At 60.0% G+C, this 27030-nt stretch overlaps 2 protein-coding genes across 2 annotated transcripts in view; both read right to left on the bottom strand.

Annotated features, from left to right (window-relative positions):
- LOC137477519 (maestro heat-like repeat-containing protein family member 7) overlaps positions 1-19586 on the bottom strand; it is a 58645-nt gene extending 39059 nt beyond the window's left edge. The window contains exons 1-11 of the mRNA XM_068196731.1: positions 19456-19586; positions 18929-19252; positions 18597-18745; positions 18129-18276; positions 17696-17883; positions 17469-17606; positions 17086-17200; positions 16777-16914; positions 16419-16595; positions 16132-16284; positions 15877-15978 (exon numbers count right to left, since the gene is read on the bottom strand). Of these exons, the coding sequence (XP_068052832.1) occupies positions 15877-15978; positions 16132-16284; positions 16419-16595; positions 16777-16914; positions 17086-17200; positions 17469-17606; positions 17696-17883; positions 18129-18276; positions 18597-18745; positions 18929-19114 (1494 nt within the window). The 5' untranslated portion in view covers positions 19115-19252; positions 19456-19586. The remainder of the gene's footprint in view (positions 1-15876; positions 15979-16131; positions 16285-16418; positions 16596-16776; positions 16915-17085; positions 17201-17468; positions 17607-17695; positions 17884-18128; positions 18277-18596; positions 18746-18928; positions 19253-19455) is intronic.
- A 2193-nt stretch (positions 19587-21779) lies between these two features.
- Positions 21780-26801, bottom strand: LOC137477667 (maestro heat-like repeat-containing protein family member 7). The gene is made up of 14 exons (XM_068196824.1): positions 26674-26801; positions 26365-26429; positions 26106-26255; positions 25774-25922; positions 25306-25453; positions 24873-25060; positions 24646-24783; positions 24263-24377; positions 23954-24091; positions 23596-23772; positions 23309-23461; positions 23054-23155; positions 22589-22691; positions 21780-21979 (listed from the first exon to the last, which is right to left on the bottom strand). Exons 1-14 carry the CDS (start codon positions 26792-26794, stop codon positions 21780-21782), a joined length of 1947 nt encoding a protein of 648 aa, XP_068052925.1. The 5' UTR covers positions 26795-26801.
- Between the last annotated feature and the right edge of the window lie 229 nt (positions 26802-27030).

The following is a 27030-nucleotide window of genomic DNA, read 5'->3' as shown; positions in this document are numbered from 1 at the left end:
TCTTTTCCTGTACTATGTAAATATAGAATGTATTATAATAGACAGACTCCCAGGATCTTTCTTTTGCTGTCCAGAGTGTGCAGGGCATAGGGGAGGAGGGGGAAATTTTGCTTGGGCTCAGTCAGGTACCCAGGCGTGCAATGTTGCAGGGAAAATGGCCAGAGGCCCCTTGGCCTTTGGCGGTTCTGCTGAAGCCTTTGTGCCGCCCACAGAGCGGGTGGGCAGGGCCGGAGCTGCGGGGATCCCTGCGGGAGCGGTGCCTGGAGATGGCCACAAGCCCTGTCCCAGGCAGGAAGTGCCATCCGTGTGCTCCTGCCCGTGTGTTGCTGGCTGGATTGCTGAGGGCTCCGAGGTGCCTCTTGATGGGGCTCCTCCGGAGCTCCTGCGGGGCTGTGGCGCTGCTGCCGGGCAGGTTGGCCGGGCTGGGGGAGACCCTGAGAGGCTGGGGCAGTGGGCAGCCCTGAGCAAGTGGGTGTCAGAGGCCACCAGCAGCCCCCAGGCAGCCGCCTTGTTCCCAGCACCCGGCTGCTCTGGCGCTTCCCCAGATCGTCTCCCAGGCCTGCGGCAGAAGCCCTCGATGCTGGGACACCACCCCAGCAGGAGGGTGGGGACACCCCAAGATGCCCAGGCTGGGCTGGCTGGGGACACGGAGGGCAGGGGGCGGTTGCCTGGGCATGGCCACTGGCTGCTGCCAATAAGGGGCAGGGGGCAGAGGCAGGGCTGGCGGCCGGCCCCGGCTCTCGCGGCTGCCCAGGCCACGGTGCTGTGACCGAGGTCCCCCTGACACAGAGCTCTGGGGCCGCAGAGCTGCTGTCACCATGGGGAAGGCGGCCGTGTCTCACTGAGCAGGGCTGCGGAGGCGCTGCTGCCCCGGCGCCTCTGGACCCCACAGGAACAGCACCGGAGCGTGCTCAGGCACAGCAGCACCCTGAACACTGGCACCTGCTCAACGAGGCTCCCGCACCCGCCGGGATGCCAGACGGGGGGAGACTGTGGGCGCAATTGCCCGTGCTTTGGCAAAAGGCTCCATCAGCGTTCACCACAATGGCTTTCTCTTGACTTGCCAGCCTCACAGCAACGCTTGGCTTCCATGGCCGTGCTTGAGGGCAGAGTCACCACCTTCCACAGGCGGACGTCCCGAGGCAGCGGCACTGGTGCCATGGTGAGAGAGAGACTCTGATGGGGCACGAGCCCTGCGCTGCAGCTGCCCTCCCGCTCCTCCATGCAGGCACCTTAAAGACACATGTGTCAGCTCTGAAACTAAATCCTGGACGTGCTTGCAACAAAGAACAAAGGAGGCGCCGGAGAAAAGCTGGGACTTCTATGGCTCAGTTTTGCTCTCCACTTGGGGAATCACAGAATGCCACAGCACGTTGTGCTGCAAAGTATCAGAAAGATCATCCAGTTCCCACCGCCCTGCCACGGCCACAGGTGCTGTGCAGGCACAGCTGTCACTAGGATTGGAAGAACACTTTTCCATGTTTACCTTTTCTCTCCTGGATTTCAAGCTAACATGAAAAAACTGGCTGGTTACAGCTGAATTTTGTAGCTCACAGGACTTGGAATAGCAGTCTCCATGGGATGTCCATTCGGCCTTTGATAGATCATCCCAATGGAGCTCAGCCATGTGCAGCCCAGGCACAGGCACCAGGCTGGTCCATTGCAGCATCCCAAGTCTTTGTGGCTTCCTGTGCACCCTGAGGCCCCAGAATCCATTCTTGAATTCCCAGTTAGTGCTGTGCAGGACATGAGAACACAGGAATCACCTGCTCGGCTCATTCTTGGGTTTGCTGTTCCTGCCTAAAGGAATAATCGGGAGTATATGCTGATGTAAAGCTATGGCTAAGCACCAGGGGCTTTTTCTGTAGTGTTTAAAACAAAACCCTTGTGTGACTGTTCAGAGACTCTATAATGCAGGGTGCAAATGACAGCTTTGGTATTTAAGAATCCCAGAAATTTTGACATGTGATTTTCCTGGTCAAGGATTTCAACGCTTATGCAGAAATTACAAAAATGTTAGAAGTTGTTTTCATTGGCAACCCCTTTTAAATGGCATCAGCACACTTGCGGGGGACAGAGTATGACGCTGGGACAGTACTTGGTGTTGTGGTGTGTTAGTTTATTAAGTCAAATGTTCTGTTATCTTGTGGTATGTTCCAGTGTCCCCCGAGTTATTACAGTTGGTTTCTCCCCTGTGTTATGCCCTCCTACCTAGCTGTCCCTCAAAGAATCCCCTCCCTACTTGCCAGACCCTTCCCTGCCTGGCAAGGCAACCTGGCCCCTTCGCCCTGTCCGTCAGCCCAACCCCTACCCTTTGTTCCAGAAGGTTCCCTGTCCCTCCTGCTCAAATCCAATCCTCGGCCAGATCCTTTCTCCTCCCCTTGCTCTGATTTGTTTTAGTCCCAGAAACCAGACCCTAGAAGTTCCTCACTGGTTGCTGTACGGTGTCCACCGCCAGTTTTGAAAGATTTAAAATCCGGGGCACAGGTGTGCTCGGGGCTCTTTTTCGCTTGTGCTCCCCTTTGTCATCCCTCCCCTGCATACCTTCCTCTCGCTTCTCCCAGTAAATTTGCTGGACCTTGCACTGCAGAAGAGCGTCCTCTGCCTCCTTTGCCCAGTCCTTGTCACTCCTCCACGGGTCTCTACTGCTGAGCATCTGGCTCAGAGGTCCTGGCCCAGGCAAAACCCCAGCCTGGCCAGTTGCCCACTCTCGCCACTGGCCCAGGGGCATTGCAGAGCTAGCCAGGGCTCTGGAGGACAGTGGCAATTTGGCACTTAATGGCTTCAGATCAGGGAGATACATGTTTTGCCCAGCTTCACCCAGGAGTTCAAGTTCTCCCAGGACTTTGATCAGCTGGTCACTGCAGGTAACTTTCACTGAATGCAAAAGGATGTAACAGCAGAACTTCTGGAGAATATGCCCTAGGGATAGGGAGAAAACCTTGAAAATGATCAGCAGGCTCCAGAAAACTTTAAAAAAAATCAAAACCAGATGTACCCTGTGACTTTTCAGGCTTGACTCTTTGGGTCTGGAGGAAATATTTGTCTTGCATCAGCTACGACACAGACAGACATGCAGCATCTGGAGGACTGAACATCAGAGACTGGGCTAGTGTTTTTCCCAGAAGAACAGAAAGAAGATCACATTGATACATGACAGTGTCTCTCTACAGTCAAATCGTCCAGGGAAATTCAGCAGCTGACTGTCTTGTGGTGCTACTGCTAATCCCTTCCATGAAAAGAAGCATTTCCGGACTGGCTAACAGCTTCTGCCTTCTCACAGACCCCAAGTGTTGCCAGCACTTGCTGCAGGTGCTCCTGCCAACAGCCCCTGATGCACGTGGGCTTTGGCTCCCTCTGGCACAGAAGCCCCCCGGGGGCACAGGTCTCTGGGGCAGGAGACGGGCACCAGAGCTGCCAGGGCTCGGGGGGTGGCAGGTCTGCTTGGGCGGGGACTCTGCCACACCTGCTGGTGTCAGCGCTCCCCAGGCCCCAGGGCTCAGAGCAGCCCAGTTCGTGCCCTGGCCCACACGTTCCTTGTCCCTGTCACACCCACGGGTTTAGGATGGCCACCAGCCGGGACGTGTCCCAAGGAGGCCGGGGCAGCTTCCGTGGAAGGCCCCGTGCCCTTCCCAGCGCGGCTGCGTCGGCAGCCCTGGGGGCTCCTTCTGCTGCCCTGAGCCTGCAGAGCAGGGCAGGGTTTGCTGATGGTCTGAGCCATTCCTAAAGATCCTGTTGGGCTGTCTGAGACGTTGGGGCCAGGGATTCCTTCCAACCTGGGCCACTTTGGGTGGGCTGGGGGCAGCCCCAGGGCAGGTGACAGTGTTTCCAAGGGCCCATTGTGACACGCTGCAGCATGGTCACTGTGGAATTGGAAGGGAACTGGCTGTCCAAGGGTCCTTTGTGACACGTGGTGACATAGGAGCTGGCAGTGACAAGAGCACGCCACAGTGCTCAGAGCAGGCGACGGGACAGGACGGGACAAAGCGGCGCCGTGAGGAGCCCCCGCACAGCGCACTTGTTTGTGTCCGACCCGGAGCTTTTCTGAGGCGTTGTTCCTGCAGCTGACCTCGAGGCCAGACCACAGGACTTGGTGACCTGTGGCCTTCCAAGGCTTCGATTCTGCAGGTGCCCCTGAGGGCAGTGTGGCACTTGGTGCCCCAGAGCTTTTCTGAGGCATCTCCCACCCCTGCCTCCAGTGCCCTCGAGGCCAGACCACAATCCCTGACAGGAGTCTCCTGTCATTGTGGCAGGAGCCCTTGAGACCAGAGCGCAGGGCTTGCTGTCCTGTAGCCTTCCTGAGGCTTCTCTCTGGAAGGTGCATTCCAGGCACAGCTGCAGGACCTGCTGCTAACTTGGAGATTTTCCAAGCCGTCTCTCCTGCAAGTACCCACAAAACCAGTCACTGACATGGAGCAGAGACCCCCAAGAGTGCCCAAGCTGGCCTGGCTGGAGGAGGAGGAAGATGAGACCAGTGCCACCCTGCTGGATTTGCTTTTGGAGAGGGGTGTTTCCAGACCAGAGCAAGTAAGCAGCCTGTGGCCATGTTTCAATTCCCTCATGAGTCACATGGCTTCCCCAGCCACACCTGCTGGTCCCCGTGAGCCTTTGAGGCCATCGCAGTGCGGTGGGAAGGGAAGCACTTCTCTGGGGACACTGGGAACATCGCTCCCTCTGGCAGCTTTCCACATCGCCCCGTGCCTTCTCCAGGTGCCCGCCATGGTGAGATACATCCACCAGTGGCTCATGGCCAATGATTCTGCTGAGCCCAGGCTGAACAGGACTCTGCTGCATCTCGCCGAAGCACAGCCAAATGACGCAGTAATGACACTGCTGCGTGTGGCCCCGTCCTGTGACAGGTATGGGGCCCACCTGCCCAGAGGGCTCAGGGCTCCCCAGCCCATCGCCCTGTACAGCTTATCCCAGGTGTCTGACCAACAAAGGGTTCCAGGGCCCTCTGGCTGCTCCCTTTCCCAGCCCTGGCATGTCAGCCCCGAGCCTGCTGCCATGCTCCCTTGCTGCTCCTCAGGGGCCTGTCCCCACAGGGCTGGGCTGCCTGGGTGCTGCTGGCGAGGGGCAGTGGGCAGAGGCAGAGCTGGCGGTCAGCCCGGGCCCCTAGAGATACCCAGGCCACGGTGCTGTGCCTGAGACCCCCTGAGACAGAGCTCTAACCCCGCAGAGCTGCCATGGCCATGTGGAAGACCATCATGTCCTCGCCCAGGACCGCGAAGCTGGCGCAGCGGATTCTCCTGGATGTGCTGGGGAGCTGGCCGAAGCACAGCACGTGCACCTCCGATGGGGACAAAACGGGTGTCTTTGCCCTAGCTGTGAGTTTTGGCCAGTGGCCTTTGCTGGCCCCAAAGCCGCCTCTCCTGCAGCTCTCCTTCCTCCTTCCCCCACTGCATCTCCCTGCCTCAGGTGCTGGCCTGAAACCTGGCCTAGGGGCAGCTGCAGGGCCACCGGTCCCGCTGCTGCCCCTGTGTTTCTCTGGGCCTCTCCCTGCCACGCTCGGGCCCTGCCACACGGACACCTCGGCACTGAGCGCGGTCTCGGGGGGCTTTGTCCTTTGCAGGCAACTGTGGTGATGTGGAAGATCCTCCAGGAGCCCTGTGTCCCACACATCATGATGGTGCGTTCCTCCCGTCTACTTGTGCATCTGCTCTTCCAAGTGTTCTTCAGCACAGAAGAGACACCAGAGGAGGTTGATACCTTCTGGAAGGGATGCCAGGAGCAACACGGCCTTGCCACCAGCCCCAACAGGTGCTCCATTCCAGTCCTCCTGTCCCTGCCGCATCAACAGGGCAGGAGCCACTGCTCCCAGTGTGACCTGGGCCTTGCTCTGCACACAGGTTTGCCGTGCGGACCCTGAAGTCCCTGCTGTGCCTAGAGCAGTACAAGGATGTGGTGATGGCAATGGAACGCAGGTGTGGCTGGGACACGCTGCTCTGTGCTGACACCCAGCACTATGCCGTGGGTCTGCTGGCCAGGTGAGACCCCCTTCTCCCCGCTGCCTCTGACATTTGTGCTCTGCGCCTGGGGTGCCCCACACAGTCCCCGTGGTCGTGGGCCAGAGGGCCTTGTCACTGAGGGATGGCCAAGCAGCCTGGAAAAAGCAGGGAAATGGGGGTGCCCACAAAGAGCCAAATCTCAAATGGCCCAGGTCCCCTTGCTGTATGCTGGGGAAAGACCAGACCACTGTGAGTCAATCCTGGGAGAGGTTTGTTCCCCTGGCTCACAATCTTATGGACTTTTACTCCTGACAGGGAGATGTCCTGCATCTCCATACGCTCGTGTTCCCGGATCTTTCGCTATCTGCTCCAGCTGCTCAGCACACAGGAGCCACGCTGGGATCTGCCCGCCCTGGCATTCCTTGTGGAGGTGAGCCTGTTGGCCAGCGCTGCCTCGCTGAGCTGCCTCCCAGCTCTCTGCCCTCTCGTAGCCACAGCTGCCAGGACGGTGCCCACGCCCTGTGCTGCTGCCTGGGCCCAGCCCTGTGCGGTTCTGGGCTCCGGCCGGCCGGGTCCCCTGTCACTGCCCTGTGCCTTTCAGGTCCTCGAGCACCTGGACTTGAGTGAACGCGAGGCTGACAGAGTCCTGCAAATCTTCTCAAGGCACCTGCGGAGCGAGTGCAGGGAGAGGCGTCGCCTGGCACTCAAGGGCCTTCTCAAGCTCACTGACAATCCCTCGACGGTGAGAAGGGGGCAGTGGCTGAAGCCGTGCAGGCAGCATGGGGCTGGGGAACACCGTCGCTTGGGCTTGGCTGTAGTTTGGGCGCTGGGGCAGCTGCTCCCAGCTCTCCTGCCTCCCACTTCAGCTGCCCGAGTGCTTCGGGACAGGCCTTTGGCCTCTAGGCCCTGTGGCAGCAGGGTGGCCGTTCACAAACTTGTGTTCTACACAGACCAAAAAAATGTGGAGCCTGACTGAAAGTCTTGTGGAGCTCCTGCGGGATGCAGATGGAGAGATTGTTAAGATAACAGTCATGGTACTCAGCTTTATAATCTTGGACAGCGACAGATGGATAGGCAGCCCCATCGCCCTGCAGCTGGCTGAGGCACTTGTGCTACTCTTTGACCTCGTAAGGCTCTGTGCCCCCAGCCACGGCCACTGGGTACTGCCCAGACACTTGGTGCCCTGTGGATTTGCAGGCATGCGCCCAGCTGAGCCCCCTCGCAGCCCATGCTGAGGTCTTCTTTTTGTCTCTTAATACAGGACAATAGCCAGGTACAGCTGCTCTCCATTTGTCTCTTCAGAACATTGCTGACTCTTCCACTGGGAAGGGAAAGCAAGGCCCTGAAGTTACAAGCGCGCCACAGCCTGCTCCCACTCTTCTTCCACTGCCGTGATGAGAATCGGCGTGTGGCACGGGTGAGGACTTCGTGGGCTGCTGCTGTCCCCCTGGCAGGGGGCTCGGCTGTCTCCTGCCCTGGCGGGCTGCAGCCTCCTCCAGGCCTCGGCACAGGCACGTGGGTCCTGTGCCCTGGGCTGTGGGGCCATCTCCACGTCTCTGCTGCTCTCCAGGCTTCTCGGGAAACGCTGCATTGTGTGGCCGAGTTCCTGAAGAGAAGGGATCTTGTCAAACAGCTGAAGAACAACTTGTGGATGTTTGCTGACAGCCTGGTAAGGACGGCCTGGAAGCCCCAGGCTCAGCCTGGAGAAGCCCCCTGAGCGCGGTGCTCAGTGTGTGGGCTGGCAGCTGTGCCCCTGCCCGGTGCTGCACCCAGAGGCCGCACTGGCTCTTCTCCAGGCTCCCGTGGGCCCCAGCCGGGTGCCGATGGAGCCCCGGCCCGGAGGGGCTGCAGGGCGGCCCCGTGGCTCCCCGGGCAGCAGCCGGCCCTCTGCCCCCTCCAGAGCCCGGCGCCAGCGGCTGCTGGCCGGGCCTCGGGGCTGTGCGGGCAGGGGAGGCCGGGGCAGGGCGCAGGGAGCGCCCGGCCCAGGGGCCGAGCCCGCGGCAACCCTTCCCTCCTGCCGCTCTCTGCAGCTGGAAGAGGACAGGAGCCGAGTGGCCGAGATCCTGCGCCAGGCCCTGCCCTACCTGGACAGCCCACAGGAGCCCCTGCGAGAGGCGGCCGTCAGGTTCATGGGTGAGCCACGAGCCCGGGCTCCCTCCCCGCCCCGTCGCAGCTCGGCCCCAGCCCCGGCTGCTGCCCCGGCAGCGCCATCCGGGCCCGGCGCCGTGGAGCCCCGCCTGGCCTCGGCGCTGCTGCCGCCCTCCGGCAGCCGTGCCCTGGGGCGGCAGCGTGCGGCAAGGGCCCGGGCTGAGCCCTGCCGGGCCACCAGGGCGTGTGGCCACAGGGCTGGCAGCACCGCTGGCAGGGAGCTGTGCCGCTGGGGCCGTGACAGCCTCTGTGTTCACAGGGATCGCCGGGCGGAGCTTGAGGGGGCAGCAGGCAGAGCTCCAGCTGATCTACAATGGTGAGTGAGGGCAGCGGGCTGACAGCGGGGGCTGGCGGGAGGAGCTGCCATCCCTGCCCCGGCTGCGGAGGGCTCTGGTCCCTGTGCGGACCAGGGCTGGCCTGGGCAGAGCACACAGAGATTTCAGGGACACATGGGGGATTCGTGGCCCGCAGCTTCGGGCTGACCCCGTTGGTCCCTACTCCCTCCTGACCATGGCAAGAGCAGGCAGGGATGGCCCTGGCAGGGGCCTCTCCTCGGCTCCCCGCAGATCCAGGATCCGACCGTGGCTCTGATCCTCTCTCTTTCAGCCCTTGAAGAAATGGCAAATGACATCAGCCTCACCGTTGGAAGCCTGGCAATTGACACATTGTGCATTCTCAAGGCAGTAGAGCAGGCTCCCATCCCAATGTTCCAGAGGCTGCGGGATCAGCTGCGCAGGGCATGGCAGACACGGCCTCGTCTGTCGCGGCTTGGCTGGCTGAGCTGCTGGAGCTCTGTGGAGGGCTGATCCAGGAGGCTGTCTTTGCTGGGGCCACCTGAATCAGCAGCGATTTTATTTTTCTGTATAATTGATCTTTTCTTCATTTTCTTTTCCTGTACTATGTAAATATAGAATGTATTATAATAGACAGACTCCCAGGATCTTTCTTTTGCTGTCCAGAGTGTGCAGGGCATAGGGGAGGAGGGGGAAATTTTGCTTGGGCTCAGCCAGGTGCCCAGGCATGCAATGTTGCAGGGAAAATGGCCAGAGGCCCCTTGGCCTTTGGCGGTTCTGCTGAAGCCTTTGTGCCGCCCACAGATCGGGTGGGCAGGGCCGGAGCTGCGGGGATCCCTGCGGGAGCGGTGCCTGGAGGTGGCCACAAGCCCTGTCCCAGGCAGGAAGCGCCATCCGTGTGCTCCTGCCCGTGTGTTGCTGGCTGGATTGCTGAGGGCTCCGAGGTGCCTCTTGATGGGGCTCCTCCGGAGCTCCTGCGGGGCTGTGGCGCTGCTGCCGGGCAGGTTGGCCGGGCTGGGGGAGACCCTGAGAGGCTGGGGCAGTGGGCAGGCCTGAGCAAGTGGGTGTCAGAGGCCACCAGCGGCCCCCAGGCAGCCGCCTTGTCCCTGACACCTGGCTGCTCTGGCGCTTCCTGAATGGGCAGTTGGAGGGACCCCCTGGAATCAGGCACAGAACCCTGGTCCCGGCCTTTCCGGGGTGTGAGTCCTGGCGTTGGGCTGGGCGTGTGCCCTCCATGTGCTGAGACTGGAGTCCCTGGCCCCTCTGCCTTTGGCTTTGAGCTTGTCTGCCTGCTTGCTGAGTCTTGTTCCTGTTGCCATGGGGGATACCGAGCTCTGTGGATTTAGACATTATTGAGCGAGAAGAGCAGCAGCTTTGAGCCCAAGAGGGGCCACCGAAAGGCCCCCTGGGCAAAGGGCATTCCTGACATTCCCAGGGCAGGCACACAGGAGAGTGCAGCGGGCACCTTCAGGGTGCCACGCTGGCTTTGCACTGGGCCACCTCCCTGTGTGCAGGGCTGGGCCTTTGCTTTGCTGTCGTTGGCCTTTTGCCAACGTTGCTCCTTTGGCTGCCTGCAGAGAGGGGCAGCCCTACAAGGAGGTTGAAAGGCCCTGTCTCTGACACCTCAAGGGGGAACTGGAGCTCTCCCAGCCCTCAGCCCACGCTGTAAGCAGAGCAGAGCCTTTTCCCCAGCCATGGCGTCTTTCTGCCTGCTGCTGGCCCCTGGTCCTCACGACCCACTGCACTCGGTGTGAGTCCCCTAGGGGATGCCTGGTACCTCTTGATTAGAGATTGAGGGTCACTGAGGGGAAGTTGGGTGTCCCAAGTGAAGCTGAGGGGACACATGGGTCACTGAGCAGACATGAGGCTTCCACTGCAGGTTGCAGGTGCCGTATGCGTCACTGAAGGGAAGGCAGACGCCCCGTGTGCCACTGAGGTGTCATGACGGTCTCTGAATGCCAGGTGCCTGCATGCCACTGACAGGATATGAGGGTGACTGAGAGGGAAGGGGGTGACAGCTGCTCTGGATTGCACTGAGGTGACGTGGAGGTCACTGAGGGAGGTGGGTGTCTGTCGCGTCCCTCAGGGTACGTGGGTGTCATTGAGGGAACGTGAGCGTCACTTGAGGGGGACACGGGCTCGCTGAAGGTACGCCCGGGCCGCTGAGGGGACGTGGGCGCGCCCTGTGGGATACGGGAGGGCCGGGCGGGTCCCCGCCGCAGGCGGCGTTTCCCGCCCAGGCACGGTCGGCCCCGCCCCGCCGGTCCCCTCAGCCGCGGGCGGGAACTCGAACCCGCCGCGTCCGCCCCTCCGGGCGAGGCGCCGCGCGGCCTTCCGTAAGCCGTGTGGGAGGTGCCCTGGGGCTGCGCTGCGCTCACACACACGGAGGAGCACGGGGCAGTATTGTCTCAGGACTAGGGAGTGTTTCATCTTTGTGAGGGGTAAAGCTGGAGTAGCTTAGAGGGAGAGAGCTTCATAGTAGAGGAATTCTGGAATTACCTGGTGTCACCTGTAGGGCACGGATTGAACATTTGGGGGTTAACATGGAGGTAATCACTGGACTGTGAGAATAATAAAATCTGAGGTAGTCTGTGGAAATGTGTAAGGTAGTGGACATTTTGGCAGAACAAGTTGAGGTGATCTCTAGGGGGCAAAATTACTTTTGAGGAAAAGTCTGAGTAATTTCTAGAGGGCACATAGAGATAATTTTCTGACAAAAGCTTTAGTAAATGTTAGGGGAAAGAAAGAACATTTGTGGGGTAAAATCTCAGGTTATATCACTTCCCGCTACCTCGTCCCATGCCCCAGCATGGGAGCTTTGCCCTCCGTGTCCCCAGCCAGCCCAGCCTGGCCACCTCAGGGTTGTCCCCACCCTCGTGCTGAGGCCCGGCCTCGAGGGCTTCTGCCGCAGCCCTGGGAGACGCTCTGGGGAAGCGCTGGAGCAGCCGGCTGTCAGGAACGAGGAGGCTGCCTGCGGGCTGCCTGTGGCCTCTGACACCCAATTCCTCGGGGCTTCCCACCTCAGCAGCCTCCTGTCGTTCTGCCAATTGACAGAGGCAATTTAAAGGACACACCACTGGAAATAACGTTCTTATTTTACTGTGAATATTAAGGAACCACAAAACTATGATGATACATTCAATGAAACTGTGTGCTTGGTTTTAGTGACAAGCAAAGTAGTGCACCTCAATCAGTACTATACAAGAGAAAGGAGAGCGATTTAGAAAGATGCATCACCAATTGCCTAAATTGTTTATCATCTTGCAGATCCGCAGTTGCTGGGGAGCCCCGTTTTGCACCAGGGGCCTGGAGAACCATTCCCAGCAACTGGGAAAATCCTAGGTTGTCCATTCACCCATAGATGAGGTCTCCAAATTTGCCCTGAAAGTGGGTCCAACATTTATAGGCCAAAAAGAGCAAGTCAAAGTGACTTGATTATATTTTTTAGCCCAGAAACACCTGGAGCTGATGGCACACTTCACAACCAGCAGGGGACACAGCTAGGCCAAAGCCCAGACCTCTGCTGGGAGGGTTTCTCCAAGAATACCCTTCAAACAAGCCTCTATTCAAGTCAGTTGGGACAGATTCTTAAAATGATACATTTTTGGCACATAACTACACAGGGTTGTGTGAAAGTTTCTAAAGCAGCTGGTTTGCAGTCTGTTATAAACGCCAATCACTTGGTTTTTAAAATTTTAAAAGTTTAATAATAATAAACTAGTTATAAAAAATAGTAATACAATTAGAGTAATGAAAATTGAGAGTTAGGACAATTACAAGACAATGAAAAGCAAAGAATTACGGGCGTCCGGATGCTCTCGGGCACTTAAGCCCGATAAGCATGCCTTGTGAACAAAGGAATAATCTTTAAAAGCAATAGCCTGTTGCATATTCATACATCTCATACATGATGCATAAATTCCTTGCAAATTAAGAACTTTTCTGGGTTTGTCAACTTCTTCCCTTTAGTCCTGGTGGTTCCATAAAGACGGAGATTAGGTGGAAGAATGTTTGTCTTTTTCCGATAAGGAGGCAGTAATTCTTTATGGGCCCCCATCACTGGCATCTCTGTGTGAAGAGATTCTTCATTATCTCATCTCTTGCTTGAGCTAGTAAAAAAAAACCCCACCTACATAGGCTCTATTTTAACTACAAAACTACATTTACCATACTATTAAAATGTTAATACAGCACTTCTAATCAATATAACATAATACATATAGTATTCAATTTAATATTTGCGAAAAGCCAATCATAAAATATGCATTTTTCACACAGTCCAACAGCTAGCATTAAGAGTCCTAGTCAACTATTTTTAGCTAAATCACACTTAGGGGGATTTGAAGGAGTTTGGAATGAGTTAGAGACCGAACCTCTGAGTTTTTTAGATGATGCCATTGTTGCAGTGTGATTTCATGGTTTACCCCCAAACCCTGGTTCCTCCCACCGGGGAAGATTTCCTCCCAGGTGTGTCAATCACTCCTCCTTTCCCCACCCTGACCCCTGCTGAGCACTGTCTGTCACTCCGGGCATTCCAGAAGTGCGTCGAGTGATTGGCAGACTCAAAAGATGCCCTCCGCCCCCGGGGGGCATTGGGCCATCCAGGTGTCCTTTGTCCCCTGAGACCACCCCTCCCTTACCTGGTTGGTGGGCTCCCTATCCCTTCCCCCCCTCCCCTGCTCCAGGTAAAAGAGGGACAACCTCGCGGTCCGGACAGTTCTGCTTGGAGCTGTTGCTACATTCAGAGGCCTGCGGGCCAAAATAAAAGCTCTGGATTAAAACCCTCCATCAGAACCGACTCCTTTCCTTCACCATAGCCTTAAAAGCTTCTCCGGCAGAGGAAATCCTGAGGGAGCAGACCCTCTACAAGAGGAAGCTCCATCCCGCTGCCACCGGAGCTCTGGCATGCCTGGACTTGTCTCCACGTGCCCAGCTGAAATATCCAGCTAGCCAAAAGTGTCTCTGGGGTGAAACACCACAGTGGCCGCTATTTGGTTCAGCAGCAGGGCCAGACAAGCCAAGGCATGTCCCCTTCGCGATACTGGTAACACCAATATGCCATTTATTTCTCTCATCTTCTACCTAGACAGGAAGGGTGAGTTTGGCTCACATCTTCACTGCAAGTCTCAGAAGGTCACAAGACTTCTAGTAACAAGACCGTTAAAGGATTTATTGGCCAATAAAACACTGTCAACAAGGCTATTTATGGTTTTGACCCAATCCTTCAATATTTCCTCTTATGGACTCATGCTACAGTCTAAGCATTCTTAGCCAATCATGTTATGGCACACAAACCTACAGTACTGCACTCTAAACTACTTGTTTACCTTTGTAACTACTTTTATTTTTTCTATATCTTAAAACTCTAAAACTCTAAACTTTGCTCCACCTAGCTTACTGTGTCTCTGCTTTAAACTATAAATCGACTTCTAGCACCTAAGTTTGGAAGGCTTTTCCAAGGCCTCAGAACAAAGCCTGTAATTCTAAGGATTCTAAGCCTTGGCTTACCGGTCCAAAGATCTGAGAATTCCCTGCATTAGGGTTTCCAACAACACTCATGGTGTTACGGAGTGCCCAGGATCTGTCTTGTAAGTCAAACCTGGAATGAACAAGGCGGCTGCCTGGGGGCTGCTGGTGGCCTCTGACACCCACTTGCTCAGGCCTGCCCACTGCCCCAGCCTCTCAGGGTCTCCCCCAGCCCGGCCAACCTGCCCGGCAGCAGCGCCACAGCCCCGCAGGAGCTCCGGAGGAGCCCCATCAAGAGGCACCTCGGAGCCCTCAGCAATCCAGCCAGCAACACACGGGCAGGAGCACATGGATGGCGCTTCCTGCCTGGGACAGGGCTTGTGGCCATCTCCAGGCACCGCTCCCGCAGGGATCCCCGCAGCTCCGGCCCTGCCCACCTGCTCTGTGGGCGGCACAAAGGCTTCAGCAGAACCGCCAAAGGCCAAGGGGCCTCTGGCCATTTTCCCTGCAACATTGCACGCCTGGGCACCTGGCTGAGCCCAAGCAAAATTTCCCCCTCCTCCCCTATGCCCTGCACACTCTGGGCAGCAAAAGAAAGATCTGTCTGGGAGTCTGTCTATTATAATACATTCTATATTTACATAGTATAGGAAAAGAAAATGAAGAAAAGAGCAATTTTGAAGAAAAATAAAATCTCTGCTAACTCAGGTGGCCCCAGCAAAGACAGCCTCCTGGATCAGCCCTCCACAGAGCTCCAGCAGCTCAGCCAGCCAAGCCGCGACAGACGAGGCCGTGTCTGCCATGCCCTGTGCAGCTGATCCTGCAGCCTCTGGAACATTGGGATGGGAGCCTGCTCTACTGCCTTGAGAATGCACAATGTGTCAATTGCCAGGCGTCCGACGGTGAGGCTGATGTCATTTGCCATTTCTTCAAGGGCTGAAAGAGAGAGGATCAGAGCCACAGTTAGATCCTGGATCTGCGGGGAGCCGAGGAGAGGCCCCTGCCAGGGCCATCCCTGCCTGCTCTTGCCATGGTCAGGAGGGAGTAGGGACCAACGGGGTCAGCCCGAAGCTGCGGGCCACGAATCCCCCATGTGTCCCTGAAATCTCTGTGTGCTCTGCCCAGGCCAGCCCTGGTCCGCACAGGGACCAGAGCCCTCCGCAGCCGGGGCAGGGATGGCAGCTCCTCCCGCCAGCCCCCGCTGTCAGCCCGCTGCCCTCACTCAGCATTGTAGACCAGCTGGAGCTCTTCCTGCTGCCCCCTCAAGCTCCGCCCGGCGATCCCTGTGAACACAGAGGCTGTCACGGCCCCAGCGGCACAGCTCCCTGCCAGCGGCGCTGCCAGCCCTGTGGCCACACGCCCTGGTGGCCCAGCAGGGCTCAGCCCGGGCCCTTGCCGCACGCTGCCGCCCCAGGGCACGGCTGCCGGAGGGCGGCAGCAGCGCCGAGGCCAGGCGGGGCTCCACGGCGCCGGGCCCGGATGGCGCTGCCGGGGCAGCAGCCGGGGCTGGGGCCGAGCTGTGGCGGGGCGGGGAGGGAGCCCGGGCTCGTGGCTCACCCATGAACCTGACGGCCGCCTCTCGCAGGGGCTCCTGTGGGCTCTCCAGGTAGGGCAGGGCCTGGCGCAGGATCTCAGCCGCTCGGCTCCTGTCCTGTTCCAGCTGGACAGAGCGGCAGGAGGGAAGGGTTGGCGCGGGCTCGGCCCCTGGGCCGGGCGCTCCCTGCGCCCTGCCCCGGCCCGCACAGCCCCGCACAGCCCCGAGGCCCGGCCAGCAGCCGCTGGCTCCGGGCTCTGGAGGGGGCAGAGGGCCGGCTGCTGCCCGGGGAGCCACAGGGCCGCCCTGCAGCCCCTCCGGGCCGGGGCTCCATCGACACCCGGCTGGGGCCACGGGAGCCTGGAGAAGAGCCAGTGCGGCCTCTGGGTGCAGCACCGGGCAGGGGCACAGCTGCCAGCCCACACACCGAGCACCGTGCTCAGGGGCCTTCTCCAGGCTGAGCCTGGGGCTTCCAGGCCATCCTTACTAGGCAGTTGGCGAAGATCCAGAATTTCTCCTTCTTCACCAGTCTCTCAAGATCCCTTCTCTTCAGGAACTCGGCCACACAAAGCAGCGTTTCCCGAGAAGCCTGGAGAGCAGCAGAGATACGGGGATGGCCCCACAGCCCAGGGCACAGGACCCACGTGCCTGTGCCAAGGCCTGGAGGAGGCTGCAGCCCGCCAGGGCAGGAGACAGCCGAGCCCCCTGCCAGGGGGACAGCAGCAGCCCACAAAGTCCTCACCTCTGCCACGCGCCCATTCTCATCATGGCAGTGGAAGAAGAGTGGCAGCAGGCTCTGGTGCACAGGCCTTTCCAAAGGCTTTTCTTCCTTTTCCAAAAACCCCATCGTGTCTCTAAAGAGTGTTATGGAGAGCAGCTGTACCTGGCTATTATCCTGTATGAAAAAAAGGAAAAAAATACCTCCGCTTTGGCTCCTCCAGGCCTGCCTGGGCACAGGCCTGCAAATCCACAGGGCACCAGGTCTCCAGGCAGCACCCAGTGACTGTGTCTGGGGGCACAGAACCTTACCTGGTCAAAGAGTGGCACAAGTGCCTCAGCCAGCGGCAGGGCAATGGGAGTTGACATCAGGATGTATTTGTGCAAGAATATAAAGCTGAGTGCGATAAGTGTCATCCCAGCTAACTCTGCATCACTGTCCCACAGTAGGTCCATGAGGCTTTCAGTCAGGCTCCACATTTTTTCAGCCTGTGTGGAACACAAGTTGTTGAAACACCACCCTGCTGCGGCATGGCCTAGAGGCCAAAGGCCTGTCCCAAGGCGCTCAGGAAGCCAAAAGGGGAGAGCTGGGAGCAGCTGCCCCAGCGCCTGAAGCCACGCCCAAGTGACTACATTCCCAGCGCAGCTTCAGCCACTGCCCCCTTCTCACCATCGAGGGATCGTCAATGAGCTCGAGAAGGGCCCTGAGCGCCAGGCGACGCCTCTCCCTGCACTCGCTCTGCAGGTACCTTGATGAGACCTCCACAACACTGTCACCACATTCACTTGAATCTAGGCACTCGAGGACCTGAAAGGCACGGGGCAGTGACAGGGGACCCGGCCGGCCGGAGCCCAGAACCGCACAGGGCTGGGCCCAGGCAGCAGCACAGGGCGTGGGCACCGTCCTGGCCGCTGTGGCTACGAGAGGGCAGAGAGCTGGGAGGCAGCTCAGCGAGGCAGCGCTGGCCAACAGGCTCACCTCCACAAGGAATGCCAGGGCGGGCAGATCCCAGCATGGCTCCTGTGTGCTGAGCAGCCAGAGGAGGTGGAGTGCAATACTGCAACACAACTCAAGACAAGCATGGCGCATCTCCCTAGGAGGGCGAAAAAGGGACCAGGACCCTGAAGAAATCTCTCCAAGGATAGGTTCACAGAGGTCTGGTCTTCCACCACGACCCTGCAAGGGGACTTGGGCCCTTTAGGAGGTGTCTCCTTCTGTGCTCTCTCTTCTCCCAGCCTTTTCCAGTCTGCTTGGCCATCCCTCAGTGACAAGGCCCTCTGGCCCACGACCACGGGGACTGTGTGGGGCACCCCAGGCACAGAGCACACATGTCAGAGGCAGTGGGGAGAAGGGGGTCTCACCTGGCCAGCAGACCCACGGCATAGTGCTGGGTGTCAGCACAGAGCAGCGTGTCCCAGCCACACCTGCGTTCCTTTGCCATCACCACATCCTTGTACTGCTCTAGGCACAGCAGGGACTTCAGGGTCCGCACGGCAAACCTGTGTGCAGAGCAAGGCCCAGGTCACACTGGGAGCAGTGGCTCCTGCCCTGTTGATGCGGCAGGGACAGGAGGACTGGAATGGAGCACCTGTTGGGGCTGGTGGCAAGGCCGTGTTGCTCCTGGCATCCCTTCCAGAAGGTATCAACCTCCTCTGGCGTCTCTTCTGTGCTGAAGAACACTTGGAAGAGCAGATGCACAAGTAGACGGGAGGAGTGCACCTTCACGATGTGTGGGACACAGGGCTCCTGGAGGATCTTCCACATCACCACAGTTGCCTGCAAAGGACAAAGCCCCCCGAGACCGCGCTCAGTGCCGAGGTGTCCGTGTGGCAGGGCCCGAGCGTGGCAGGGAGAGGCCCAGAGAAACACAGGGGCAGCAGCGGGACCGGTGGCCCTGCAGCTGCCCCTAGGCCAGGTTTCAGGCCAGCACCTGAGGCAGGGAGATGCAGTGGGGGAAGGAGGAAGGAGAGCTGCAGGAGAGGCGGCTTTGGGGCCAGCAAAGGCCACTGGCCAAAACTCACAGCTAGGGCAAAGACACCCGTTTTGTCCCCATCGGAGGTGCACGTGCTGTGCTTCGGCCAGCTCCCCAGCACATCCAGGAGAATCCGCTGCGCCAGCTTCGCGGTCCTGGGCGAGGACATGATGGTCTTCCACATGGCCATGGCAGCTCTGCGGGGTTAGAGCTCTGTCTCAGGGGGTCTCAGGCACAGCACCGTGGCCTGGGTATCTCTAGGGGCCCGGGCTGACCGCCAGCTCTGCCTCTGCCCACTGCTCCTCGCCAGCAGCACCCAGGCAGCCCAGCCCTGTGGGGACAGGCCCCTGAGGAGCAGCGAGGGAGCATGGCAGCAGGCTCGGGGCTGACATGCCAGGGCTGGGAAAGGGAGCAGCCAGAGGGCCCTGGAACCCTTTGTTGGTCAGACACCTGGGATAAGCTGTACAGGGCGATGGGCTGGGGAGCCCTGAGCCCTCTGGGCAGGTGGGCCCCATACCTGTCACAGGACGGGGCCACACGCAGCAGTGTCATTGCTGCGTCATTTGGCTGTGCTTCGGCGAGATGCAGCAGAGTCCTGTTCAGCCTGTGCTCAGCAGAATCATTGGCCATGAGCCACTGGTGGATGTATCTCACCATGGCGGGCACCTGGAGAAGGCACGGGGCGATGTGGAAAGCTGCCAGAGGGAGCGATGTTCCCAGTGTCCCCAGAGAAGTGCTTCCCTTCCCACCGCACTGCGATGGCCTCAAAGGCTCACAGGGACCAGCAGGTGTGGCTTGGGAGGCCAAGCAATTCCTGCGATGATCAAACCCTGGCCACAGGCTGCTTACTTGCTTTGCATTGTAAAAACCTTCCTCTACAAGCATATACAGCAGGGCAGCACTGGTCTTGGTTCGGAAGATGGGCGGGTATGCTCTGAGCCCAGCACCCCTGGAGAAGGTCTCTTCCTGCCGAATTCTCTTGATGAATTTGCAAATGAGCTGTTGGGGAATGGCGAGAAGCCAGGGATGTTGCATGGAGTGCTCCACACACGGTGCTGGGCTGAGCAGTGACAGCAGGCCCAGCCCAGGTGGGGATGGCTGCAGGTACCTGCGCTGCTCTGCGGAAGCGGCCACGGGCAGGTTCCTACTCTTGTGTGTGGTCCAGGGCTGCACCTGGCAAAGATCGGCCACAGCCAGAGCTGAGGGGCCGCGGGCCAGCCCCGTGCTCCCCAGGCAGGGACAGCCCAGGGGGATGGGCCACAGCCCCTCTTCCGCCCTGTCCATGGGCATATCCCCAAGGGGATGGGATGGGATGGGATGGGATGGGGCCAAGCTGGCCGCAGGCACCAGCCCTGTGGCCCAGCTCTGCCACTCACCCTCCTGTGGTGGATGGATCAACACCACCTTTCCAGTCTCCTGTGCTGGGGCAGCTCCGGGGCCTTCTTCCTCCTCCTCCAGCCAGTCCAGCTTGGGCACTCTTGGGGGTCTCTGCTCCATGTCAGTGACTGGATTTGTGGGTACTTGCAGGAGAGGTGCCTTGGAAAATCTCCAGGTTAGCAGCAGGTCCTGCAGCTGTGCCTGGAATGCACCTTCCAGAGAGAAGCCTCAGGAAGGCTACAGGACAGCAAGCCCTGCGCTCTGGTCTCAAGGGCTCCTGCCACAATGACAGGAGACTCCTGTCAGGGATTGTGGTCTGGCCTCGAGGGCACTGGAGGCAGGGGTGGGAGATGCCTCAGAAAAGCTCTGGGGCACCAAGTGCCACACTGCCCTCAGGGGCACCTGCAGAATCGAAGCCTTGGAAGGCCACAGGTCACCAAGTCCTGTGGTCTGGCCTCGAGGTCAGCTGCAGGAACAACGCCTCAGAAAAGCTGCGGGGTTCTGCAGAGGTTTTTATAGGGGGGAGTGGTATAGGGCAACCAACCAAGGAGGGCATGGCAGGGGAGGAATCTAGGGCAGGATTAACATTCTATAAACCTATCAGGGAGAGCTGAGGTCCATTGGGATGATCTAGCAAAGGCCGAATGGACATCCCATGGCCCGCTGGAGACTGCTATTCCAAGTCCTGTGAGCCACAAAATTCAACTGTAACCAGCCGATTTTTTCATGTTAGCTTGAAATCCAGGAGAGAAAAGGTAAACATGGAAAAGTGTTCTTCCAATCCTAGTGACAGCTGCGCCTGCACAGCACCTGTGGCCGTGGCAGGGCGGTGGGAACTGGATGATCTTTCTGATACTTTGCAGCACAACGTGCTGTGGCATTCTGTGATTCCCCAAGTGGAGAGCAAAACTGAGCCATAGAAGACCCAGCTTTTCTCTGGCGCCTCCTTTGTTCTTTGTTGCAAGCACGTCCAGGATTTAGTTTTAGAGCTGACACATGTGTCTTTAAGGTGCCTGCATGAGGGAGAGGGAGGGCAGCTGCAGCGCAAGGCTCGTGCCCCATCAGAGTCTCTCTCTCACCATGGCACCAATGCCGCTGCCTCGGGACATCCGCCTGTGGAAGGTGGTGACTCTGCCCTCAAGCACGGCCATGGAAGCCAAGCGTTGCTGTGAGGCTGGCAAGTCAAGAGAAAGCCATTGTGGTGAACGCTGATGGAGCCTTTTGCCAAAGCACGGGCAATTGCGCCCACAGTCTCCCCCTGTCTGGCATCCCGGCGGGTGCGGGAGCCTCGTTGAGCAGGTGCCGGCGTTCAGGGTGCTGCTGTGCCTGAGCACGCTCCGGTGCTGTTCCTGTGGGGTCCAGAGGCGCCGGGGCAGCAGCGCCTCCGCAGCCCTGCTCAGTGAGACACGGCCGCCTTCCCCATGGTGACAGCAGCTCTGCGGCCCCAGAGCTCTGTGTCAGGGGGGCCTCGGTCACAGCACCGTGGCCTGGGCAGCCGCGAGAGCCGGGGCCGGCCGCCAGCCCTGCCTCTGCCCCCTGCCCCTTATTGGCAGCAGCCAGTGGCCATGCCCAGGCAACCGCCCCCTGCCCTCCTTGTCCCCAGCCAGCCCAGCCTGGGCACCTTGGGGTGTCCCCTCCCTCCTGCTGGGGTGGTGCCCCAGCATCGAGGGCTTCTGCCGCAGGCCTGGGAGACGATCTGGGGAATCGCCAGAGCAGCCGGGTGCTGGGAACAAGGCGGCTGCCTGGGGGCTGCTGGTGGCCTCTGACACCCACTTGCTCAGGCCTGCCCACTGCCCCAGCCTCTCAGGGTCTCCCCCAGCCCGGCCAACCTGCCCGGCAGCAGCGCCACAGCCCCGCAGGAGCTCCGGAGGAGCCCCATCAAGAGGCACCTCGGAGCCCTCAGCCATCCAGCCAGCAACACACGGGCAGGAGCACACGGATGGCGCTTCCTGCCTGGGACAGGGCTTGTGGCCATCTCCAGGCACCGCTCCCGCAGGGATCCCCGCAGCTCCGGCCCTGCCCACCTGCTCTGTGGGCGGCACAAAGGCTTCAGCAGAACCGCCAAAGGCCAAGGGGCCTCTGACCATTTTCCCTGCAACATTGCATGCCTGGGCACCTGGCTGAGCCCAAGCAAAATTTCCCCCTCCTCCCCTATGCCCTGCACACTCTGGGCAGCAAAAGAAAGATCTGTCTGGGACTCTGACTATTATAATACATTCTATATTTACATACTAAAGGAAAAGAAAATGAAGAAAAGAGCAATTTTGAAGAAAAACAAAATCTCTGCTAACTCAGGTGGCCCCAGCAAAGACAGCCTCCTGGATCAGCCCTCCACAGAGCTCCAGCAGCTCAGCCAGCCAAGCCGCGACAGACGAGGCCGTGTCTGCCATGCCCTGCGCAGCTGATCCCGCAGCGTCTGGAACATTGGGATGGGAGCCTGCTCTACTGCCTTGAGGATGCACAATGTTTCAATTGCCAGGTGTCCGACGGTGAGGCTGATGTCATTTGCCATTTCTTCAAGGGCTGAAAGAGAGAGGATCAGAGCCACGGTCAGATCCTGGATCTGCGGGGAGCCGAGGAGAGGCCCCTGCCAGGGCCATCCCTGCCTGCTCTTGCCATGGTCCGGAGGGAGTAGGGACCAACGGGGTCAGCCCGAAGCTGCGGGCCACGAATCCCCCATGTGTCCCTGAAATCTCTGTGTGCCCTGCCCAGGCCAGCCCTGGTCCGCACAGGGACCAGAGTCCTCCGCAGCCGGGGCAGGGATGGCAGCTCCTCCCGCCAGCCCCCGCTGTCAGCCCGCTGCCCTCACTCAGCATTGTAGATCAGCTGGAGCTCTGCCTGCTGCCCCCTCAAGCTCCGCCTGGCGATCCCTGTGAACACAGAGGCTGTCACGGCCCCAGCGGCACAGCTCCCTGCCAGCCCTGTGGCCACACGCCCTGGTGGCCCAGCAGGGCTCAGCCCGGGCGCTTGCCGCACGCTGCCGCCCCAGGGCACGGCTGCCGGAGGGCGGCAGCAGCGCCGAGGGAAGGCGGGGCTCCACGGCGCCGGGCCCGGATGGCGCTGCCGGGGCAGCAGCCGGGGCCGGGGCCGAGCTGCGGCGGGGCGGGGAGGTAGCCCGGGCTCGTAGCTCGCCCATGAACCTGACGGCCGCCTCTCGCAGGGGCTCCTGTGGGCTGTCCAGGTAGGGCAGGGCCCGGCGCAGGATCTCAGCCGCTCGGCTCCTGTCCTCTTCCAGCTGGAGAGAGCGGCTAGAGGGAAGGGTTGCCGCGGGCTCGGCCCCTGGGCCGGGCGCTCCCTGCGCCCTGCCCCGGCCTCCCCTGCCCGCACAGCCCCGAGGCCCGGCCAGCAGCCGCTGGCGCTGGGCTCTGGAGGGGGCAGAGGGCCGGCTGCTGCCCGGGGAGCCACAGAGCCGCCCCGCAGCCCCGCCGGGCCGGGGCTCCATGGGCACCCGGCCGGGGCCCACGGGAGCCTGGAGAAGAACCCACGCGGCCTCCGGTGTGCAGCACCGGGCAGGGGCACAGCTGCCAGCCCACACACCGAGCACCGTGCTCAGGGGGCTTCTCCAGGCTGAGCCTGGGGCTTCCCGGCCATCCTTACTAGGCAGTTGGTGAAGATCCAGAATTTCTCCTTCTTCACCAGTCTCTCAAGATCCCTTCTCTTCAGGAACTCGGCCACACAAAGCAGCGTTTCCCGAGAAGCCTGGAGAGCAGCAGAGATACGGGGATGGCCCCACAGCCCAGGGCACAGGACTCACGTGCCTGTGCCAAGGCCTGGAGGAGGCTGCAGCCCGCCAGGGCAGGAGACAGCCGAGCCCCCTGCCAGGGGGACAGCAGCAGCCCACGAAGTCCTCACCTCTGCCACGCACCCATTCTCATCATGGCAGTGGAAGAAGAGTGGAAGCAGGCTCTGGTGCACAGGCCTTTCCAAAGGCTTTTCTTCCTTTTCCAAAAACCCCATCGTGTCTCTAAAGAGTGTTATGGAGAGCAGCTGTACCTGGCTATTATCCTGTATGAAAAAAAGGAAAAAAATACCTCCGCTTTGGCTCCTCCAGGCCTGCCTGGGCACTGGCCTGCAAATCCACAGGGCACCAGGTCTCCAGGCAGCACCCAGTGACTGTGTCTGTGGGCACAGAACCTTACATGGTCAAACAGTGGCACAAGTGCCTCAGCCAGCTGCAGGGCAATGGGAGTTGACATCAGCATGTATTTGTGCAAGAATATAAAGCTGAGTGTGATAAGTGTCATCCCAGCTATCTCTGCATCACTGTCCCACAGTAGGTCCATGAGGCTTTCAGTCAGGCTCCACATTTTTTCAGCCTGTGTGGAACACAAGTTGTTGAAACACCACCCTGCTGCGGCATGGCCTAGAGGCCAAAGGCCTGTCCCAAGGCGCTCAGGAAGCCAAAAGGGGAGAGCTGGGAGCAGCTGCCCCAGCGCCTGAAGCCACGCCCAAGTGACTACATTCCCAGCGCAGCTTCAGCCACTGCCCCCTTCTCACCATCGAGGGATCGTCAATGAGCTCGAGAAGGGCCCTGAGCGCCAGGCAACGCCTCTCCCTGCACTCGCTCTGCAGGTACCTTGATGAGACCTCCACAACACTGTCACCACATTCACTTGAATCTAGGCACTCGAGGACCTGAAAGGCACGGGGCAGTGACAGGGGACCCAGCCGGCAGGAGCCCAGAACCGCACAGGGCTGGGCCCAGGCAGCAGCACAGGGCCTGGGCACCGTCCTGGCCGCTGTGGCTACGAGAGGGCAGAGAGCTGGGAGGCAGCTCAGCGAGGCAGCGCTGGCCAACAGGCTCACCTCCACAAGGAATGCCAGGGCAGGCAGATCCCAGCATGGCTCCTGTGTGCTGAGCAGCCAGAGGAGGTGGAGTGCAATACTGCAACACAACTCAAGACAAGCATGGCGCATCTCCCTAGGAGGGCGAAAAAGGGACCAGGACCCTGAAGAAATCTCTCCAAGGATAGGTTCACAGAGGTCTGGTCTTCCACCACGACCCTACAAGGGGACTTGGGCCCTTTAGGAGGTGTCTCCTTCTGTGCTCTCTCTTCTCCCAGCCTTTTCCAGGCTGCTTGGCCATCCCTCAGTGACAAGGCCCTCTGGCCCACGACCACGGGGACTGTGTGGGGCCCCCCAGGCGCAGAGCACAAATGTCAGAGGCAGCGGGGAGAAGGGGGTCTCACCTGGCCAGCAGACCCACGGCATAGTGCTGGGTGTCAGCCCAGAGCAGCGTGTCCCAGCCACACCTGCGTTCCATTGCCATCACCACATCCTTGTACTGCTCTAGGCACAGCAGGGACTTCAGGGTCCGCAAGGCAAACCTGTGTGCAGAGCAAGGCCCCGGTCACACTGGGAGCAGTGGCTCCTGCCCTGTTGATGCGGCAGGGACAGGAGGACTGGAATGGAGCACCTGTTGGGGCTGGTGGCAAGGCCGTGTTGCTCCTGGCATCCCTTCCAGAAGGTATCAATCTCCTCTGGCATCACTTCTGTGCTGAAGAACACTTGGAAGAGCAGATGCACAAGTAGACGGGAGGAGTGCACCTTCACGATGTGTGAGACACAGGGCTCCTGGAGGATCTTCCACATCACCACAGTTGCCTGCAAAGGACAAAGCCCCCCGAGACCGCGCTCAGTGCCGAGGTGTCCGTGTGGCAGGGCCCGAGCGTGGCAGGGAGAGGCCCAGAGAAACACAGGGGCAGCAGCGGGACCGGTGGCCCTGCAGCTGCCCCTAGGCCAGGTTTCAGGCCAGCACCTGAGGCAGGGAGATGCAGTGGGGGAAGGAGGAAGGAGAGCTGCAGGAGAGGCGGCTTTGGGGCCAGCAAAGGCCACTGGCCAAAACTCACAGCTAGGGCAAAGACACCCGTTTTGTCCCCATCGGAGGTGCACGTGCTGTGCTTCGGCCAGCTCCCCAGCACATCCAGGAGAATCCGCTGCGCCAGCTTCGCGGTCCTGGGCGAGGACATGATGGTCTTCCACATGGCCATGGCAGCTCTGCGGGGTTAGAGCTCTGTCTCAGGGGGTCTCAGGCACAGCACCGTGGCCTGGGTATCTCTAGGGGCCCGGGCTGACCGCCAGCTCTGCCTCTGCCCACTGCCCCTCGCCAGCAGCACCCAGGCAGCCCAGCCCTGTGGGGACAGGGCCCTGAGGAGCAGCGAGGGAGCATGGCAGCAGGCTCGGGGCTGACATGCCAGGGCTGGGAAAGGGAGCAGCCAGAGGGCCCTGGAACCCTTTGTTGGTCAGACACCTGGGATAAGCTGTACAGGGCGATGGGCTGGGGAGCCCTGAGCCCTCTGGGCAGGTGGGCCCCATACCTTTCACAGGACGGGGCCACACGCAGGAGTGTCATTACTGCGTCATTTGGCTGTGCTTCGGCGAGATGCAGCAGAGTCCTGTTCAGCCTGGGCTCAGCAGAATCATTGGCCATGAGCCACTGGTGGATGTATCTCACCATGGCGGGCACCTGGAGAAGGCACGGGGCGATGTGGAAAGCTGCCAGAGGGAGCGATGTTCCCAGTGTCCCCAGAGAAGTGCTTCCCTTCCCACCGCACTGCGATGGCCTCAAAGGCTCACGGGGACCAGCAGGTGTGGCTTGGGAGGCCAAGCAATTCCTGCGATGATCAAACCCTGGCCACAGGCTGCTTACTTGCTTTGCATTGTAAAAACCTTCCTCTACAAGCATATACAGCAGGGCAGCACTGGTCTTGGTTCGGAAGATGGGCGGGTATGCTCTGAGCCCAGCACCCCTGGAGATGGTCTCTTCCTGCCGAATTCTCTTGATGAATTTGCAAATGAGCTGTTGGGGAATGGCGAGAAGCCAGGCATGTTGCATGGAGTGCTCCACACACGGTGCTGGGCTGAGCAGTGACAGCAGGCCCAGCCCAGGTGGGGATGGCTGCAGGTACCTGCGCTGCTCTGCGGAAGCGGCCACGGGCAGGTTCCTGCTCTTGTGTGCGGTCCAGGGCTGCACCTGGCAAAGATCGGCCACAGCCAGAGCTGAGGGGCCGCGGGCCAGCCCTGTGCTCCCCAGGCAGGGACAGCCCTGGGATGACCCAGGGGGATGGGCCACAGCCCCTCTTCCGCCCTGTCCATGGGCATATCCCCAAGGGGATGGGATGGGATGGGATGGGATGGGATGGGATGGGATGGGATGGGATGGGATGGGGCCAAGCTGGCCGCAGGCACCAGCCCTGTGGCCCAGCTCTGCCACTCACCCTCCTGTGGTGGATGGATCAACACCACCTTTCCAGTCTCCTGTGCAGGGGCAGCTCCGGGGCCTTCTTCCTCCTCCTCCAGCCAGTCCAGCTTGGGCACTCTTGGGGGTCTCTGCTCCATGTCAGTGACTGGATTTGTGGGTACTTGCAGGAGAGGTGCCTTGGAAAATCTCCAGGTTAGCAGCAGGTCCTGCAGCTGTGCCTGGAATGCACCTTCCAGAGAGAAGCCTCAGGAAGGCTACAGGACAGCAAGCCCTGCGCTCTGGTCTCAAGGGCTCCTGCCACAATGACAGGAGACTCCTGTCAGGGATTGTGGTCTGGCCTCGAGGGCACTGGAGGCAGGGGTGGGAGATGCCT

The sequence above is a fragment of the Anomalospiza imberbis genome, chromosome 7 (genome assembly GCF_031753505.1).
Source record: "Anomalospiza imberbis isolate Cuckoo-Finch-1a 21T00152 chromosome 7, ASM3175350v1, whole genome shotgun sequence".
NCBI lineage: Eukaryota > Metazoa > Chordata > Aves > Passeriformes > Viduidae > Anomalospiza > Anomalospiza imberbis.
Note: the sequence above shows the minus strand (reverse complement) of the source record. Positions and strands in the feature narration are given on the sequence as shown.

What these genes read in the sequence shown, in the direction of transcription:
- LOC137477667 (XM_068196824.1), bottom strand. Translation starts at nt 26,794, where the DNA reads ATGGAGCAGAGACCCCCAAGAGTGCCCAAGCTGGACTGGCTGGAGGAG. An exon ending in GCCGTGGGTCTGCTGGCCAG is followed by an intron (nt 24,378 to 24,645) that starts GTGAGACCCCCT and finishes TCGCCCTCCTAG; the next exon opens with GGAGATGCGCCATGCTTGTC. An exon ending in TTGTGCCACTGTTTGACCAT is followed by an intron (nt 23,462 to 23,595) that starts GTAAGGTTCTGT and finishes TTTTTCATACAG; the next exon opens with GATAATAGCCAGGTACAGCT.